Here is a 20471-nt window from a genome sequence, read left to right on the forward strand (position 1 = left end):
CCAGGTATTGAGGGATCCAGTCATGTTTGGATTGTTTCGAGGCATGATGTGGAGTAGTGGTTCATATAGGATCCTAGTATTAGTTTGCAGATGCCTCTACAGTGGACAAGTGTGGATTGCTTGAGGGCAAGCAACCTTGGGGTGGGAGGATTTGTCATGTCCCCCTTTTTTCGTCTATAATACAACTAGGATGGGTTCCAGGGTATGTGATGGCCAAACCACAGAAGTCGGATTACATCATCAGGGGTTTCAAACAAGTTTTGAGGAGTTTTTATGAGATCCAAAGGCATTCACTTGGCATATTCTATCATCCAAACAACTTCTCTTTTGTTCCATTGCATTCCGACAACTTTCGGAAAACGAGGTTATTATTGAACCTAACTTAATTAATTTTGCTTAAGGTGGCATTTCGTAAGAAATATTTGATGGAATGCCTCAATGTAATAGCTCTTTGGAATCGGAACGAGAACATCTATAGGATGTGACGCTGAGAAGTGACTTCTAGTGGCCAGAGAGAGTATGGTGGGCGATTTTCCATTTCCCTGATTAAAAATGACTTTAATATCATTTAATTAAAAAAAGGGAAAAATAATTAATTGGAGAAGAAAGGCCAAAAGTGATTGAAGTGAAATAAAATTAAATGAAAAAGTCACTTAAGATAAAGTCAATGGAGGAGCTTCTAGACTAATAATAAAATAATAAAATAAGATATTTCTAGAGGCTTGGAGATCTATCCATCTGATCTATAAAGAGGAGGAGTAGATCATTTGGGGACATCTTTGAGCGAAACATTTTTCTTATAGAGAGGTTTGGAGAACCAAGAGTTCCCAGCTTCAACAATAGCCCCAGGATGGAAACCCTCGGGTGATTCAACGAGAGTGGGCGAGAAACCATCTCTCTCCTTGGTGAATTCATCCAGAATTCACAGGTTGTAGATTATTGATTTTCAGTCTATTTTGGAGGTTGGTTGTGGCATTGTTGCAGATCTTTTGAGGCCATCACCTCATCCATTTCCATTTTCTTGTAACAACATATTACATATTAATAAAATAAGGTTGAGTTTGTTGCATGTGTATCTTGTCTATTCTTCAATTGTAGTTTATATTTTCAGTTTTTGTCATTAAATTTGAGGCTTAATTTGTGCAAATGGTTTAAGGAATAACGGCTTAAATTTTTAAGCAAGTTTCTACAAACTATTTTGTTTGGGACATTACAGTGACAAGAGCGAGTTTACGCCATTAGCAAGCCCAGGGGCTTGTGGAGGGGCTTTATGGTGTTTTGACTTCACTTACCATATTCCATCATCAAAATCAATTCCGCACAACTGACTTTTTGTTCTGTTGCATTCCAATAATTCCCATAAAACGGGGTTATTATTGAGCCTAAGGTGGCATTACAGGAGTAATACTGGCGGAATTGTTAGTTTTTTCAACATCGGATGTGTTCTAGCCACAAAATTTGGTGCAGAGGCTAGAATACATGAGATCTCCAAGACCCAGAAATCGTTTATGGAAATTCCACCTAGAAGTGACTTAATTAGATTATTAACCAAGTCTAAACTTAGGAAAACTCATTAATTAATCAATAATAATTAAGTCAATGTGAGAATCATCTAGAAACTCACACGGATCGATTCCAAGATGATCTTAGCCATCGATTAAGTTTTAATGTTGGTCGTTAGTGCTCCAACAATGGATTATAAGAGGAAGTTAATGGGCACTTGGAGAAAACACTTGAGAATGCCAGAAATTTGATTTCCTTGGCAGATCGATTTCTAGAGTAGAAGCAGTTAGCTGTCGGAGAGCCAGAGATCAAAGCAGTGAGTGAGGGGCAGGGGCAGTGAGTCCGGAGAAAGTTTTCCAGATCCGGAGAGGTAGCAGCAAGAGGGTCGAGTTATTCCTAGTGAGGCAGCGTAGAGGACTGCATAGTTGCTTCAGGTTGGCAGTTTGATTTAGCCAAGGAAAAATTTGTTCTCAATTCCAGAGGTCGGGTAGAGGTTCCAGAGTGTCAGAGAGACAATTTCCTCAATAGAGGCAGGCATAACGACTTCATCAGAGACTAGTTGGAGGCTTGACGTCACAGAGACTGCGCAGAGCAATGCAAAGGTTGACGCAGAGGGTCCAAGAGGCCGAGTTTTCTAAAGGCAGGTTGTGTCGAGATTGCTTGTGGAGGAAAGTTAATTCCCTTCAATAATTTTTCACATATTTTCTTGTTGTGGATTGTCAATTTCAGGCATCCAGATTGTACTCAGATTTTCACTATTGCGTAATAAAATAAAACTCTCATCTGCTACACTGGTTTTCCTGCATTGGGTTTTTTCGGAGACTTCTGTCCCAAAACAACAGTGTTATTTTTATGTGCGTGTTAGTATTTTCTCAGTTCTAGCACTGTTTATTTTCCACAGTTTTTTATTTCTGAAGGTTGCAGTGTGATTTATTCAGTATTTGTTGTAGCAAACTGCAAATAAATTATTAGATAAAATTAGCAATTAGGAGAATAATTTCCAATTGCTACAATAGGATTTCATTATTGGAATTTTCACAGGAACACCTTAGTGTAATAGCTCGTTGGAACCGGAACGAGAAAATCTACAAGATGATATGGTGGGTTGTGACTTTCAGTGGCCTAGGGGATGGTGGTTGATTTACCATTTTCTCGAATTAAAAGGTATTCCAATTAAAATTAAAGGAGGGAAAAAGTATTAAGTGATTAAAATAATAATAAATAAAGGCTTCTAGGGGGGTCCATCAGATCTATAAAAGAGGAGACTTTTTGAAGATATCTTTGAGTTGAGTATTTTTCTTGTGGAGAGGTTTGGAGAACCAGGAGTTCCTAGCTTTAGCAGTGGCATCAAGACGAAAACCCTCGGGTGATTCAGTGAGAGTGGGCAAGTACCCATCTCTCCCATTGGTGAATTCATCCAAAATTCACAAGAGCTTAGCAATTGCAGTTCAGTTCAGTTTTGGAGGGTCGGTGCAGCATTAGAGCAGATTCTTGAGGCCAGCTTTTCCATCTCAGCTATATTCGTTATATCAGCATGTAAACCTCAATTTAACTATTATAATAAAAACCAAGAATATTTCTGCTCATCATCTTATTGAATTGTCAAACTCTATTTGTTATATTTTACATGGAAATGTTCTATTAAATGAATGAAATTTTATATATAGCATTTTGTTGAGTTAAATTTCAGAATTTGCCAAATTTTCCATTCGGGATAAAATCCCAAGAAAAACAATTCATCCCATGCAAATTCATCATTGTGCAATGTAAATACTCAATTCAAATTAGTAAATGATATAATCACGACATAAAATTCACAATAAAAAATGCAATAATTGATTCATAAATGAAATACTGTATAAGTTGATTCAGATTCATCATTCTATAACCTAAATAGTGCTAATCAAACTAGTGGATACTGAAGTTTGAAATAGTAAACTAAAATTACTCAAAAATAGTAGAAGAGAGATGAGTCAAAGACTTAGCCCAACATCTAGAGTCAAGACTCAAGTTAAAACTGAAAGTCAATAATGAACAATGAACACTAAAAACAAGATGAGCATCAAGGAGTCAATCCCATTGGCTGGTCCTCTACATCCATATGCTGCATGTGAAATGTAAAATAGAGATAGGTTTTAGTTTTTAGAAGGCTATATGATTTTCTTTTGTTTGCTTTAATTGTTTAGGGCTAAGGGCAAAAAATCCAGGAGAGGGAGCAACCCAAGTGTCCCTATTTCACAAGGGGCACCTAGGCATCCCACTTTTCGAGAGGGGATGCCCAAAAGCCCGCTTTTTGAGAAACACACTCCACACACTAGAGAAACATTTCCTTCTGTGATTGCTCGTGTTTTCCAAAAAAGGGGATATGGGGAGCATTCCCTTGGTGTGCCCAGAGCATGGAAAACGAGGGGAGCACACCACCAACCTAACAGACCCATCCATGTGGAACACCGATTAATAAAAATAATGAAAGGTCATATGCTAATTAAGAGACATATCTTTAAAAAAAAAACACCAACAAAGGGATATTTGTACAGGGACACCACATTGTAAAATCATCATCTCTATTCATTCATCTTTTTTTGTATATCAGTATTTTAGTATTAGTTTATCTTATTGAACAAGGTACAAGGCATCTTATGATTGATGGAAAATAGATTATGAAAAAAACAAAAAATTACAGATATAATAAAAAGAGGAGGAAAGGGAATTGAGAAAATATTATATTTAGCACCTGGTTCTGGCAATGATAACTTATGATCATTTAAGAGAGCCTGGGCACCATTGGTAGTGGTCCAAAATGGGATCCGTATCTTCAAAGTAGATTCAATGCTATGTTCCCTCAAAGCCTTCATTGTTAGACATCAAAACCAACATTCATATTTAAATCAGTAAATCCAAATTTTACTGTAGTAGTCTACATCCATACAAATAGTCTAGTGGTAAGCTCTATTCATAAATAGAGGTCAGTTCCTCTTCATTTGTAAGAAATGAAGACTTCACATAAGGAAAGAAACCTTCACTTAAACATATACTATCAACCAATAAATACAATGAGATCCAATATCTTATTTAAAATGCAACAAAGTTTAACTACTACATCAAGTCTGCCTGCCATTGGCCTCCTCTTTCTTCTGCTTTTAATGATTCATCTTTTCTTGTGGCTTAAATTTAACGTCAAATATCACCATAGTATAAGTAGTTAGAAATTTAAGAACACCTTTAATGTGAAGAACTCCAGTGAGACACGAAGGTATGGATTGGATGCAGACAATGGCTCAACCCTCTGCTTCAGCATCAGTCCTGCTTCATCCCAGGTAAGAGTGCTAGATATAAATTGGGTAACATACAAGGTAGGAAATTTTCCACCCTCCTGAAAGTAGATTGAGTCACCCAGTTTTGAAAATGATTCAATACCTGCACAAAGAGTAAAAGATAAACCAACTGTGGAGAATTTACTTGCTCCCAAAAGCAAACATGATACTGAGTCTATAGCAAAAGTTGAACAGGATAGTACATTGGCATGCCCAAACAAGGAATATGTTCCAAGACTTATCATGTAACTTCAAACAATGTTATAAATTGCCTTTTCAGAAAATAAGGACTTTTGAAAACATGATAGGTCAACCTTGGCAGTCACACTCTTTTTTGTGCAATTTGTAGATTGGGGGATCTTATGATAGCTAATCTTTCTAATAGATGTTTAGAACTCAAAACATGTTGAAATCACCATGAGACACTTCTCCATGTTTTTACATGGCAGATGGCTTCTCCGTTACTTGTAACCACCTGTTTTACTCCTCTACATCTAAATAGTAAATACGAACACCCAGTACTGGGGTATTAGTTCCTACTTTGGATGCTGGTTTCATTTCATACATGTAGGTGCACAGGAACATTCTGACTAAAGAGAAAATATGTCAAAATTCATTAGTTATGTTGCAATATTTCTGTTACAACCCAGCAGAAGCAAATCAAAGACATTTGGAATAAGAGAAGGAGGACAATAAATTGGTAAGAATTGTGTAACCTAGCCTTCAAGTTGATTACAAGAGCCCAAGAACCACTCCAATACCATTGCTAGACCAATAAATGGTCATCACCATGAAATTATGTACATATAATAAGAGTGATAGTGTAATTAGAACATGCTAGGTCATGTAATAATTATGAACTCATTGTGACAATTAATGTGTTGAATGTATGGCACTTGTGTCATCTACCATGGTAAACCAATGCATTCCCAACTGTCAAAAACTGTGTTGCATCACTTGTATGAGAGACCACAAACAAAACTGAATTGTATAATCACTAAGAGTAGGGTCACAAAATCAACGAGGTAAACTCCATCTGATAATCATATGTGCACATGGGGACATTGTGTTGAGAAAATATACTTCCTGGCAATACATTGAGTTCATATGAATGTCACATGCACACACACATTTTAACTAACTATGTTCTTGTCTCTCCAAACTCCAGACGCAGGGGTAGAAAATTTACATTTAACAATGGGCACTATTATTGTGTAGGGAATTGATGATCTAATTGGTGATAGAAGCCAGGTTTGAATATAGTGGCATACACAAGAGTGATGTATGTAGTGACAATAATACACGAGTGAGTAGTGAGTGTATATTTGGAGTAGCATCGGATGTGCTCTAGCCATGAAAATTGGTGGAGAGGCTAAAGCACATGAGATCTCCAAGACCTAGAAATCGTTTTGGAAAATTCCATTCAGATGAAGAGTTATTAAAATAATTAATATTTTTAATGAGTTCCTAAGTCCAAACTTAGGAAAATAAAAATATTAATGGGTATTAGTAAAGATATGGATGAGAAGCTTCTAAGAGACGAAGATCAAGTCTATTTTAATCTTAACCATTGATTAGGGACTTAATCTCGGTCGTTGATTCATCAATAGGAAAATTATAAGAGGAGGCTTGAGGGTCAGTTGGAGATACACCAACGGAGACCAGTCAGTTCGATTTCTGGAGTGGGGTTTGCTGAGAAATTTGAACTAGTGATTTGGATTGCAATGAGAGGCAGCGAGTACATAGCAGAGAGGCGGGGATAGTGCCTCAGAACCAGCGCAGAAATCATTGAGGCAGAGGCAGAGCCAATTAGAAAGACGCAGAGGCAGCTAGATTGCGCAGTGACTGGAGGGCCTGTATGGGTGACGCAGAGAGGCCAAGTGCTGACGTAGTGAGGCAGAGTGCTGATGCAGAGGGTCTGGGAGCTGTGTAGAGGCTAGTTGGACTAACGTTGAGCTTGGGGGAAGCACCAGAGGATTTTTGTGGTATTACTGTCCTGTGGTTATTTATGTTGGGTGAACCAGTTTGGCATCGTAGTAGTACTCAAGAAAGATGATTAATAAAACCCTCCTCTGCTGCACCGGTTTTCCCGCATTGGGTTTTTCCGAGGATAATTGTCCAAAAATAACTGTGTTGATGTGTTTGATTCTTATGCATGTATTTGTTTATGTATAATGGTGTGATATCTGCAGTAGTTACTAAAGGGATTTCCTAAATAACTTATTAGAAAATAAGTAGGTAAAATAAATCAGTTGCTGCAGTAATAGAATTTTTGTTTAGAAATTTTCACATGGTATCAGAGTAAAGAATGAGAGATAGGAAGGGAAAATCAATTACGGGTCAAGATCATGATGCAGAGGCATCTATGTCAGGAAACTCGTGCAAATTTTCAGAAAATTGCATAAGAGATGGAAATTTCGATTTCTCTAAGTTGGCTCCCAGATTGGAAGAAGAAGTTGCTTGCGTAACAAGCTTTGCATCATCAGAGGTATGATATATAGACAGTGGAGCCTCCTGGCATATGATAGGAATTCGGGAATGTTTCTCAGAATATCAGGAGGAAAGAATGAATTTTCAGATCACCATGGGGAATAAGGCAAAGTGTACTCTAGTAGGGAAGGGTGCCATAGTTTTTCAAACAGAAACAGGAGAGCGGTTACGAGCTACCAATGTGTTGCATGTGCCAGGACTAAGGATGAACTTACTTTCCATATCACAACTTCAAAGCAATGGCTATGACGTTTTCTTCATTAAGGAGAAAGTATACATCAAACACCCGAGTTGGAAAAAGAAAGTACATATCGGAATCAGAAGTAGCAGGTTGTACAGGTTGCAGCTAGAATCACCAATGGCACTGATAAGCAGTAATAGAGACAAGGATTTGAATGAACTATGGCACAGAAGGATGGGACATTTGCACCATGGGGCTCTGAGAATTCTCAGGAAACTATAACTGGAGTTCCAGATCTTAGTACAGAACGAGACAATGTATGCAGAGGATGTGCTCTGGGCAAGTATGCTAAAGCAGCGTTTCCTCGAAGTAAAAATAGGGCCAAGAGTGTACTAGGATTGATAAACTCAGATATCTACGAACTGATGTCCACAAAAGTTGTTAGTGGTGTCGAATACTTCGTCACCTTCATCGATGACCATTACAGGAAAACTTGGATTTATTTTCTGAAAACCAAGGATGAGGTTTTTTGTCAATTCAAAGAGTTCAAGGTTCTAGTGGAAAATCTGAAATAAAAGAAAATAAAAGTATTGCGCTCAGACAATGGTGGAAAATATGTCGACAAGGACTTCACCTATTTTTGCACTAGGGAGGGCATCAAAAGAGAGTGGACGGCTCCTTACAATCTAGAGCAAAATGGAGTAGCAAAAAGGAAGAACAGGACTATTATGGAAGCAGCTAGGGTCATGATGTATGATCAGGATATGTCAAAATTCCTATGGGCAGAAGCATGCAACACGACGGTCTATGTCCAGAACAATGTTTTAAAAAACGACTGAATTGAATCCGAAACGGCCGACTTGATCCGAGTCATTGGGATTTTTTGTGACCTGGCAAAAAAAACAAAATGGGAGGCCGAGTCATGACTGACTCGGTCGAGTCAATATCTTATTATTAAGCTTTGTTCAATTTCAGTAATAATTACGTGAAACATATGATGTTATAAAAATTTACTTATAAGCTTTATTCAATTTTACTAATAATTATGAAACCTTTCCTAATAACATTAATATAGAATTGCAAGTAAAGATAGAGTGCTCACAAAATAACAATATGCCAAATTAGGCAAAGCCATATAGGTGAATGCAAACTAAGCTAGGTGGAATGCAAAATCTAACTCTAGAATGCAAATATTGATGTAAGATTTCAATGGACTACACCGATAACAATGTTGCTTCAATAAAACTGTAATCAAAAAGTAGTTAAATGCTTCATAGCACAATATTACTTGTTAATAACAATGATCAATGAAACAACAAAGACAATGTTGACTTAAAGCAAAACTCAAAATGCTTTTAAGAAGTGCTAGTTAAAGATGTTCTTCTCTTAGCTTAGATAATGGAACAAGTGAAACATTATATGATATAAGCAATCGCAGATGAGATTGCCAACAGGAAATTAAAGAAATTACCACTTATATCTACAATTGTAACTGAAGTAGAGACAAAAAGTATTCTACCCGGTCAACCCGGCCGGTTCCACAATAACTCGGCCGAGTCAATGAATGCGGCCTGTAACCCCAAAAAAGATGCGATTTTTCATATTTTTTTTTTATTTTTAACTGTTAGCTGAGTGTTGGGGACTTGAAGGTGTTTTCTAAATTAGTTAAATGCTATTTGGAGTCCATTCCCCTCTCCTAGTATTGATATGCTATTCAAATTTCATGGTAATGTTAAATTCTTAAAGTAAAAGTGACATTCTTCTTAATCTTCATTTTCATCCTTTTACTTCAATTTTTAACATTACCATGAAATGACTCAGGATGTTTGAGAGTGGTTCCGACCTCATTGGATTTCATATGGAGAAAGTAGAATTTTAGATTTCATTCAAAATCCAGTAGACTTATCAGTTTTTCAAGATTTCAGGATTGGAGGATTGCAATGTTTCCATTGAATTTTGTCATGTATTAGGGTATGGAACTCATATTTAATCAAGAGCACCAATCCCTCTATGTACCTTGATGTTAGTGACATTGGTTGTCGAACTCCTCTGGGATTTGCTCCCAAACCAGGAGCTTCTGAAAATGTCGCTGCGGTTCCCGTTTTCGCTCTCGCTCCCCACTTTCACTCCCACTCCCAAGTAACACTGAGCCAGATGATGTTGGCAACTCTAGCAGTAGCCAGTAGTACTGGTCACAGACTTTTGTTGTAGAGGCCATTTGTAGCCTCCTTGGTTATGTGTTTTTGTTTTGATCTCTATATCATCATCATGTATGTATTGGACAGTGCACTGGGTGCCATTTTGATATAATGGATATATTCATGAGCCTACTTTGATCATATGTTGTCTTCTATCTATATTATAATGCTGTGTGTTTGGAAACATGAATGAAAATCTTTAAAATTATGTGTTTTTATAAAAAATAAATACTTAATGTACTTTTTACAATGACCGAGTCATTGAAATTGAGCCAACCGAGTTGATAACGAGTCGGAGTCGGAGTCAACGCTCGGCCGAGTCGGAGTCAAAGTCAGAGTTTTAAAACATTGGTCCAGAATAGAACTCCTCATAGGGCATTGGGCAAGATTACTCTAGAAAGTCTTCACCAGGAAGACACCTGAAATTAGTCATTTCAGGATATTTGGGGGTTTAGCATATTGTCATATACTCGAGGAGAAGAGAAGTTAGATCAAACTACATAGAAAGGATATCTAGTGGGATATAGCGAGAACGCTAAGGCATATAGAATCTATCTTCCAAGGAGCAGGAAGGTAGTAGTTTGACGAGATGTGAAGCTCATGGAAGATAGGGCCTTCAGAAAATCTCAAGAAATGCCTTCTGAGGAGCAGCCAAAAGATGAGTCGTTGGTCAAACCACTTCAACCAGCGGAAGTCAATACCAGGAATTCTCCTTCAGAACAGGAGGAATCACAGGAAGAAGAGGAGCTAACAGATGCACCTACTACTAGGGGAAAAACAAGCCGGGAACTCCGACAGATTCTGCGAGATGCAGAAGATTTCATCGATGCACCCAGGAACCATAAAAGGGAGCAAAGACAGCCAGATAGATATCAGGCCTAAGTAGCTCAGGATGGGGAACCTTCCAATTTTCAAGAGGCCGCTCAACATCAAGTTTGGATGGATGTGATGGTAAAGGAATACAACTATATAATGGTGAATGATGTCTGGGAGGTAGCGCCTAGGCTTCGGGACAGATCAGTGGTAGGTTCGAGATGGATCTACAAGATTAAATACGCTGCAAACAACAGTGTGGAAAAATACAAAACCAGGTTTGTGGCTAAGGGGTATGCTCAAAAGGAAGGAACAGACTACGAAGAGACCTTTGCCCCAGTAGCCAGGTATACATCTATTAGAACCGTGATATCTCTTGCAAAACAGATGGGATGTGAGATTCATCAGATGGATGTCAAAATGGCATTCTCGAACGGGGTGATAGAAGAGGAAGTATACATTGAACATCCAGAAGGCTTTGAGACACATGAGAAGAAGTCTCATGTATGCATATTGAAGAAAGCCTTGTATGGGCTCAAATAGGCACCTAGAGCATGGTATGGTCGAATTGATGGCTACTTGCAGAAGATGGGGTTTGTAAAGAGTGATGCAGATGTTGGAATTTCTAATTCTAACCCGTTAGAAATTCTTCCTGCACTATCTAGTTTATTTCACCTATTTGTTTAATTACTTAACAAGTTATTTAACCATATAAATACTGAAATAAGCACAAGTACAGTCTCAACATCTACAGATCATCAACTGAAAGAAAACAAGCACACAAGTGACACTGTTATATTTGGACAAGTGTCCCCGGAAAAACCCAATGCGGGAAAAACGGTGCAGCAATTCTGAGGGTTATACTATTATGCAGTCTTTTTGAGTACAACTGGGTGCCTAACTGGCTCACCGGACAGAGAAAAATACACGGCAACAATACCTCTATATTTGGAAACAGGGATTTAGAAAAACTGTCCCACGAAACCCTCTCCAGCGACTCTGAAGCTTAGCACTAGCCTTCTTGGCCTCTGCATCAGCCTCAAGACCCTCTGCATCAGCCCTCTAAGTCACTGCGCAACCTCTGGGACCCTTTGCGTCAATCCAGCAGCCTCTACGTGGATGACGCAGTCCTCTGGCCTCTGTGCTATCTCTGTTGGGCTCTGCGTGGCCTGAACTGGTTGCTGCTCTCGCTCTCCCTGCTTCTGCGCTGGTCTTTCAGTACTGTCTCTGCCCCTCTGTCCAATACTCACTACCCCTCGTTGTTGATCACTGATTCAGTTTTGTTTAGCAACCCCGCTCTAGCAAGATGAATGACTGATCACTCTGGTGTATTCTCCAACTGACCCTCAAGCCTCCTCTTATACTTTTCTCGTTGGTCCTTCAACGGCTGAGATTAAATCTCTAAGCAACAGCTAATGTTAGATTTGGCTTGATCCATGACTTTTGGAACCTTCTAACCCAGTTTTATATTAATACCCATTAATATTTTATTTTTCCTAAGTTTAGACTTAGGAACTCCATTAAAAATATTAATTATTTTAATATCTCACAAATTCGTTAGAATCTGCCCAAACCATTTCTGTGTCTTGGAGATCTCATGTGCTTTAGCCTCTCCACCAATTTTCATGGCTAGAGCACATTCGATGCTACCTCAAATCAACACTCCCTCTTAGCGAGGATTGTGCTCTAATAATACTCCACACTGAGCATCCTAATTATCCAGCATCGGTCCCTGTGCTGATGCTAGGCCTATCTGACCAACATCCTCAGCATTGCTACATCCTGTATTACTGCCCATGGCCCTACCACTGCCACAGTCACATCTGTACGACAGCTCCCTTTACATCCATGTTGATGCTGGTCCATCCTCCCAGCACTGCATGCCCTCTCATCATGCTGCATCGTGCTACTGCATACTAATACTGCACTGCAACTCAGTTACTGAGAAGTAAGTAACCGATCCACCCAACATCTGACATCCCTGTCAGGCTAGAACACTCTCGATGTTGAAGCTCCCTCCGCTGCTAACAAGTGCTCCCTCTACTGACCTCTATGTTGCTGCAACTATTCCATGCATCTCGCACCGTTCCTAAGTCTAAACTTCGGAAAAATAAAATATTAATGGGTATTAATATAAAACTGGGTTAGAAGATTCCAAAAGTCATGGATCAAGCCAAATCTAATCTTAGTCGTTGATTAGAGATTTAATCTCGGTTGTTGAAGGACCAACAAGAAAAGTATAAGAGGAGGCTTGAGGGTCAGTTGGAAGATACACCAGTGATCAGTGATTCGATTTACTAAAGCGGGGTTTGCTAAGTAAAGTCGAATCAGTGATCAGCAGCGAGGGGCAACGAGTACTAGATAGAGAGGCAGAGATAGTGTCGTGAGACCAGCGCAGAAGCAGAGAGGCAAACCCAGAAGCCAGAGTAGGCCACGCAGAGCCCAACAAAGATAACGCAGACGCTAGAGGGCCTACGTCATCCACGAACAGGCCAGCAGGAATGACACAGAGGGTCCTAGAGGCAACGCGGTGCCTCAAAGGGCTGATGCAGAGCCCAGAAGGGCCAGCGCAGTGATTCGGAGTTGCTGGAGAGGGTTTCGTGGGACACATTTTCTGAATACTTGTTTCCGAATTGAAAGGTATTACTGCCGATTACTTTTCTTTGTCAACTGAGCCAGTTTGGCACTGAGTTGTACTCAAGGATATATTGCATAATAATAAACCCTCAGAATTGCTGCACCGGTTTTCCCACATTGGGTTTTTCCGGGGACGAGTTGTCCAAAAGTAACAGTGTCACTTGTGTGTTTGTTTTCTTTCAGCTGTTGATCTATAGATGTTGAGACTGTATTGTGTTTATTTTGTTATTTATATGTTTTAAATAACTTGTTCAGAATTAACAAGTAGAAGAAATAAACCAAAAGAATACAAATTAAATTTCTAACGAGTAGACTTAGAAATTTCAACATGGTATTAGAGCGCAGTTGCAGATCATAGGAGAGCTGAAGGCATCAGCTGAAGTAGAGCATTTGCAGCAGAATAAGCTGTCCCGAGTGACAGAAGCTGATCCTTGCAGAAAGCAGCAAAAGAAGGGTTGACGCAAAGGCATTGTGTCTTCAGTCCAGGCCAGAGAGAGGCCAACGCAAAGGTTGAGGAGGGCAGAAAAGGCTCACGCAGAGACCAGGAAGGTTGACGCAGAGACCAGGAGGGTTGACACAGTTGGCTGAGGGAGCAGTTTTGCCAGCGCCGAGATTGGGCAAAGCCTGGGGCTCAATCCTTCAGTTGTTGGGGCATAGGAAGTTGTGGGCAGTTTGCGGGAGCGAAGCTATGGACAGTTTGCGGGAGCGAAGCTGGTCAGGTACTGTGGGAAGAATAGTACCTAAGAGGGCAAAACCAAGGTAGAGGGAGTTGCTACCAAGTCGGATTTCCAGCCAAGGAATCTGGATCAGTGTTGTAGGTGCACAAAAGATCGGAGAGGTGCAACTTGACAATTGGCAGAAGGATTTCCAGAAGGGAAATCGAGACTTAAAGGGAGTCTAGCAGAGAACTTCCAAGCGGGAAGTAGAGGGACTCAGCAGGAGTCAAAGAGAGAACTTCCAGAGGGAAGTAGAGAGACTCGGAGGAGTCAACACAAAGAGCAGAGAGATGGCCATGAATGGATTGAGGGATTAGGACAGGCTAGACAGAGCGTCCAACTTTGTGGTTTGGAAGGCCAAGATCCTATCCATTCTAGATAGACATCGCATCAAGGCCTTCACCTTGAGAACAGTGGCGATCCCAGTTGACCTGGCTGAAAATGTGAAGTACGAGGAGGCAATGGCTAAGGCAAAATGCATCATCCTTGATGGAGTCAAGGATCATGTGGTCCAATATATTGCCGAGAAGGAGACGGCAAAGAAAATGTGGGACACATTGAAGAAATTGTACCAGCATACTTCCATGCAGAGGAAGATGTTACTTGAGAATCAGTTGCGGTCATACCAGATGCAGAAGGGGGAGCAAATAGATCACTTCCTCGGTCGGTTGAAGGAAATCCGAGACCAATTGACTTCCATAGGGACCACGCCGGATGAGGAGATGTTGGTGAGGACCACTCTAAATGTATTCTCCGATGAGTGGGAGACATTTGTCCAGAGCAGTGTCGATAACCGCCGAGATATCGGCGATATTCAGAAATATCGCAATATTTTTGGCGAGCTGAAATATCGTGATATCGCCGACAAAATATCGCGATATCGCTGACAAAATATCGCGATATTTTCGGCTCCCGAAAATATCGCACGATTTCTGAAATATCGCCGATATTTCGAAAAATATTGCGCGACAATGGAAAAAATCACCCGGTGACGGGCAAAACTTTCCGCGCGGCCTATAAAAATCCATTTTTGGTTTTTTTCATGTCATTTTATTTTTCTGATTGCTGGAGAAGGAATGTGGTTGCTACCAAGGAGGGTTTGAACGTTCCATAGCCATTATCACCACCAACAACGAAGATTTCTCTAAGCTACAAGTGCCAAGAACAGTGAGACAATCTCATTTCTTTCCTACAATCATTTTGCTTGATTTTTGTTTTCCATTTCAAAATGCAAGGGTTTTAAATTTATCATCATAGTGTGTAGGAGAGAGATGCACTGAAACTCTTTGCAAAACATAGTGATTCATAGTGATTAATTTTATAGATTCATTAATAAGTGCTGGCATACGTAGTGATGAAGAATCTCCACCCCAAAACTCTACTTTGTCAGTCAGGTTGAGCTGCACATTCAACTGATATGGTGCTTGCAAAACACTAAGTTTCTCAATCCCAAGTTTTGTTTTCTTGTTTGCAACTAGTGGCCGGTGCTCAATATCAAGCACATCTTCTATACAAGCTCAATAAATTTATAAAATTTCACATAAAACTTGCAAGCGCAGGAAAGTTGATGGGGCTTCCTATCAATTGAGATGACTCTAGCATCATACCATGCCTGCCAAAGAGGAGGCACATGAACATTATTTTGAGTCTAAGAAAATCATTAAGCAAGAAAGTGGAATCTGTTGCCAAATAATACTGCACTGCTATTTGTAACTTTTAACTTTTAAGTTTGCCTCCTTATCCCTCTCTCTTCCTCACTGTTTCACTTGCAGCTTCGAGAAACATTGTTTACAACTTTACAGTGGTATAATACATCTAAACAGTGGCCAGAAAACTAATTAACAGTCACCATAATATATTGAGAAATCATTTGCATTCATTTGTTAGTCAGTGAGTCACTGTTTAGCATTTTTTTCATAAATTTTTAGGATTGACATGCTAGTTTCAACGTTTAATATGAATGATTTGGATCTCTGGTAATAAGTTAACAATGGTAAAATTTGGCTTCTAAAGTCTATAAATTAATGAAGAAATAAATCTAATTCATAAGGAACCTTGTCTGAAAGACTGGTGTCATACAAGTGAATTTTGGAAGACTGTTTGTCGAATACCGAGGTCTGATAATGCACCTACAGCAGTGGTATAATTATGTAACAGTGATATAATAAGTAATATACAGTCACCTCATTTCCTTGGCATATCATTTTCATTGTTAGGCTCTTTCATTGCTTGGCATCTTTGGTTAAAGTGGCAATTATTGCATGATACAAGCTCACTGCCCTCTTAAGTCTGCTCTTTTTTCATGCCCATTGCAAAATTGCAAATTTGCAAATAATGTAGCAAAAAAAGTTAAAACTGTTTTGTAAAATGATGTGGTTATTTGTAATTTTGTATTACTTATTAAGTTACTAATTCCAATTTTTTTTTGGTGCCCTAGGTTTCCTTTTGTGTTAGCCCACTACAAAATACAAATATGCCAAAAGCCTTGGACCCATTTTGGGAGTATGGGAGCCCTGATGGTGGGACAAATCATGCATATCTTACATGCAAATTGTGTGGGACCAAGATGACAGGTGAGATTACACGACTGAAATACCATCTTGCTAGACTCAGTGGACATGATGTTGGGGTTTATACAGTTTCTAGTTCGGAGCTTATACAAAAAGCTCTTGAGGCAATTGATGAAAAGGACAAAAAGAAGGAAGAGGTGGAAAGAAACAAAGCTGAACGTGCAGGTAGATCTTTCGGGATATCTTCTCCTAATTTTGGTGTTGAGGGTAGTGGCCCTAGTGGGAGGGGCTCCACAATTGGCACACCATCACATGCTACTGCTAGTGTGACTGCGAGGTCATCATTTTTTGTTCCACGAACAGGAGCTAGAGCACAACTTGGCATAAAATCGCTTGTTAAAAATCAGGAGAAGCAAGAAGCAGATAGAGTCATGGGGAGGTGTAATTTCTAGAGCGACTTACCTCTTAGCATCACCAAAACCAATCCATTTTGGCAGCCAATGTGTGATGCTATTGCTGTTGTGGGCCCAGGGTACAAAAGTGCCACATATGAGGAGTTGCGGGGGCCAATTCTTCAAGCAGAAAAACAGGACATCAACTCTAGATTGGCGGAGTTGAAAAAGACATGGGAAGTTACTGGATGCACAGTGATGTCTGATGGTTGGACAGATAGGAAGGGTAGGACCCTTCTAAATTTCTTGGTACATTGTCCTAAAGGTACCATGTTTATTAAATCGTTGGATGCATCAGAACATATCAAAGATGCAGCAACGATATGTGAGTTGTTCGATGGGTTCATTCGGGAGATTGGTGTGCAGAATGTGGTGCAAGCCATAACAGACAATGCAGCTAATTATGTGTCTGCCGCAGAATGCTTATGGAGAGGCATCCCACATTCTTCTGGACTCCATGTGCAGCGCATTGTCTCGATTTGTTGCTTGAGGATATGGGGAAACTCTCCTCCATCAAGGAGGCGGTTGATATGGCTAGGAGCATCCCCAAGTTTATTTATAACCATGCTTTTGTTCTTAGCCTTATGAGGAGGTTCACTAGAAACAAGTGAGTTGCGGCGTCCTGCCATCACACGTTTTTCCACAACCTTTATTACTCTTCAGTCTTTGCTTCGATGTCAGTTCGAGTTGAAGCAAATGTTTGTGTCTGATGATTGGCGTAATTGTAGATACAAGAAGAGACCTGATGGGAAAGCCATTGCAAAAATGGTGTACTCTGAGACATTTTGGCATGGAGTAGAAGAAGCATGTGCAATTAGCGAACCTATAGTAAAGGTTCTTAGATTGGTGGATGGAGAGAAACCTGCAATGCCTTATTTGTATGAGGGCATGGGTAGGGCCAAGGAGGCCATTCGTTCCTATTATGCAGACAAGGGTTCTGTTGGCCTTGATAGGCAGATGATGTCATGGGATGTGATCGATAGTCGGTGGACAGGGATGCTTCATCGACCCATTCATGCAGCAACACTCTTCCTCAACCCCGCATTTTCATACAAATGCAACTTTGATTTTGATGGTGAGGTGATGGAAGGGCTCCATTCCTGTATTTAGAGGATGGTACCTGAACCTGAGCTTCGTAGCAAAATCAATCGCGAGATACAGTCTTATCGAGATTGTGTTGGCCTATTTGGTTTTGATGATGCTATTAGGGAAAGGACCCTCTTCATGCCACGTAAGTGACAAGTTATCACTCATTAAAAATTAGAATTTTCAATTTAGAATTTCCTTACTTATAAATTTATAATTCTATTTTTTTTAAATTCAATTATGCAACTTTTATTTGAAAGTTTAATTACGTTTTTAAGTTTTTGAATTTTTTATTTCATTATTTTGTTGTAGATATTTGGTGGCGAAGCTATGGTACAAGGGCACCAAATTTGCAAAAATTGGCCATACGAATCTTGAGTCAAACATGTAGCTCTTCAGGGTGTGAGCGCAATTGGAGTGTATTTGAGAAAATACACGCCAAAAAGCACAACAGGTATAACTTTGAGTTCAAGCCTTCAGTTGAACAATTACACTTATTGTAATTTTTAATTTTTAATTTATGACCTTCAAGTGTCAAGAGTCAAGAGTCAAGACTCATTAACTTTTTTGACACTCTTACAGGTTGGAGTTCGCATGCCTCAACGATTTGGTGTATGTGCATTACAACATCCGACTTTGAGTGAAGCAAATAGAATCACCAATGGATCCAGATGCCATTTCCTTAGACAATATTGATGTATTGTCTCCATGGAGGGTGGAGTCTGAGGAGCCCATATTGGAGGAGTCACCTTCATGGTTAGAGCCAATGGCAGATGATCCATTAGAGCAGGGGCAGCAAGAGGAGGACTCAGAGTCAGAGGACCAGCAGCACTTAGAGGAGGAGCAGGAGAAGGAGGAGGACACTGCGGGAGCATCAACATCAACACCATCTGCTATAGATATAGGAGAGCATAGCCCCATACCTAGGACTCATTATTTGACATTAGGTGCAGAGGTAAGGTCAGGGCCTTCTACTACTAGGGGCAGGCCTGGCAAACAACCCATCATGTTTTCCCGTAAAAGGGGGAGAGGGCAATGATTTCAGATAGATAGCTGCTAGTTTTATTTGTTATGCTACATATAACTCGTGATGATGAGATACTTTTATATATGTGATGTTATTTTGTATCGGTTCTCCACATTTGAGTCCTTGAATGGACAATTATCAGGGATCAGCAGGATTTGGTATCGCCTTTGATATATCATTTCTATTTGACATCATATATATCAGTGTTTTCTTCATATTTATGTGCCAATGTGTTTATTTCATGTTGTTATTGCTTTATATGTTTATAAATCTGAAAAAAATAAATATATTATGCATTTTTTATGCTTGTCGATATTTCGTCGATATTGCCGATAAGATATTTTCTGGACCCTCGCCGATATTTTCCCGATACCGATATTATCAACACTGGTCCAAAGCATTCTGGGCAGGGCAGATCTTCTAGATTGGAAAGAATTGTGGGTGGCTCTTCGCCAAGAAGAGACCAGACGGCTAAGCAAGACAGGAAGTAGCAGCAAAGGAGTCCACATCAAGAAGGAAGAGGAAGAGGATTCGGCTCTAGCATCTGTGGGAAAGCAGGAGAAGAGGAAGAAAAAGGACCTCTACAAGGTCAAGTGCTTCAACTGTGGAGAACTAGGTCATTATGCGAAATAGTGTTTGAAGAAGAAGAATAAGGGAGAGGCGTCTGACTCTAAGGCAACGCCAGCGAAGGCGGAGGAGGTTGAAGAGGATGATGATTGTGCCATGAGTGCTCATGTACCTCTAGAGAAGAGGTGGGGAGACATCGAGCTGTAGTCAAGAGGACTACATGCGATGAGGGGCAGGATCCTTGAGGTACCCAACCTCTTGGATTATACCTTGCTATGAGAGCCCCGAAGAGAGAGTAGCAGCATAGGTGGATGTCAGTAGAGACGAATGCGGATGAAACGGCGGAGAGTGCTACAGTGCAGGAGTCCCCGAGCAGCGCGAGGCTAGCAGGTTGCAATAGTGCGAGAGGCACGGAGAGTGTTGCAACAATGCAGGATGGCGCAGAGAGGTTTGCAGCGATGCGAGATGCAGGGAGTTGTTGCAGCAGTGCAATGGTCAGTAGAGGGGCCACTTGTTAGCGACAAAGAGAGCTTCAGCATCGAGAGTGTTTCTAGCCTGACAGGGATGTCAAAAGTTGAGTGGATCAGTTACTTCTCAGTAACTGAGTTGCAGTGCAATAGCAGTTGGCAGTAGCACGATGCAGCATGATGAGAGGGGGATGCAATGCAGATGCAGTGTTGGGAGGATGGACCAGCAGCAGCATAGATACAGAGGGAGCTGCCGTACGGATGCAGCAGTGGCAATGACAGGGCCATGGGCAACAGTACAGGATGCAGTAGTGCAGAGGATGTTGGGCAGGGAGGCCTAGCCAGTGTTGCAGGAATCGCCCCCCCCCCCCCCCCCCCCGGATCCTAGGCCGGAATCGCGTCCCGTACGGAAGCGTTCCGAAACCTCCAGGCGAAGCGCGATTCCAAAATTTATGAAGCGCGATTCCTGTTTTTTTATGCGATTCCTAGAATATAGGAAGCGTTGGCCCG

General features: G+C 40.4%; 1 protein-coding gene across 4 annotated transcripts in view; it reads right to left on the reverse strand.

Annotated features, from left to right (window-relative positions):
* The window catches only part of LOC149209011 (uncharacterized), a 392284-nt gene that overhangs the window by 68663 nt on the left and 303150 nt on the right, over positions 1-20471 (reverse strand). For all 4 annotated transcript variants that reach the window (XM_089396248.1, XM_089396247.1, XM_089396246.1 and 1 more), the window contains 2 exons: positions 4724-4920; positions 4238-4352 (listed from right to left, as the gene is read on the reverse strand). In XM_089396248.1, the coding sequence (XP_089252374.1) occupies positions 4238-4352; positions 4724-4920 (312 nt within the window). The remainder of the gene's footprint in view (positions 1-4237; positions 4353-4723; positions 4921-20471) is intronic.

Source organism: Pinus tabuliformis, chromosome 1_2, assembly GCF_031772625.1.
Source record: "Pinus tabuliformis cultivar Carrire ecotype Pingquan chromosome 1_2, CPIR1, whole genome shotgun sequence".
NCBI lineage: Eukaryota > Viridiplantae > Streptophyta > Pinopsida > Pinales > Pinaceae > Pinus > Pinus tabuliformis.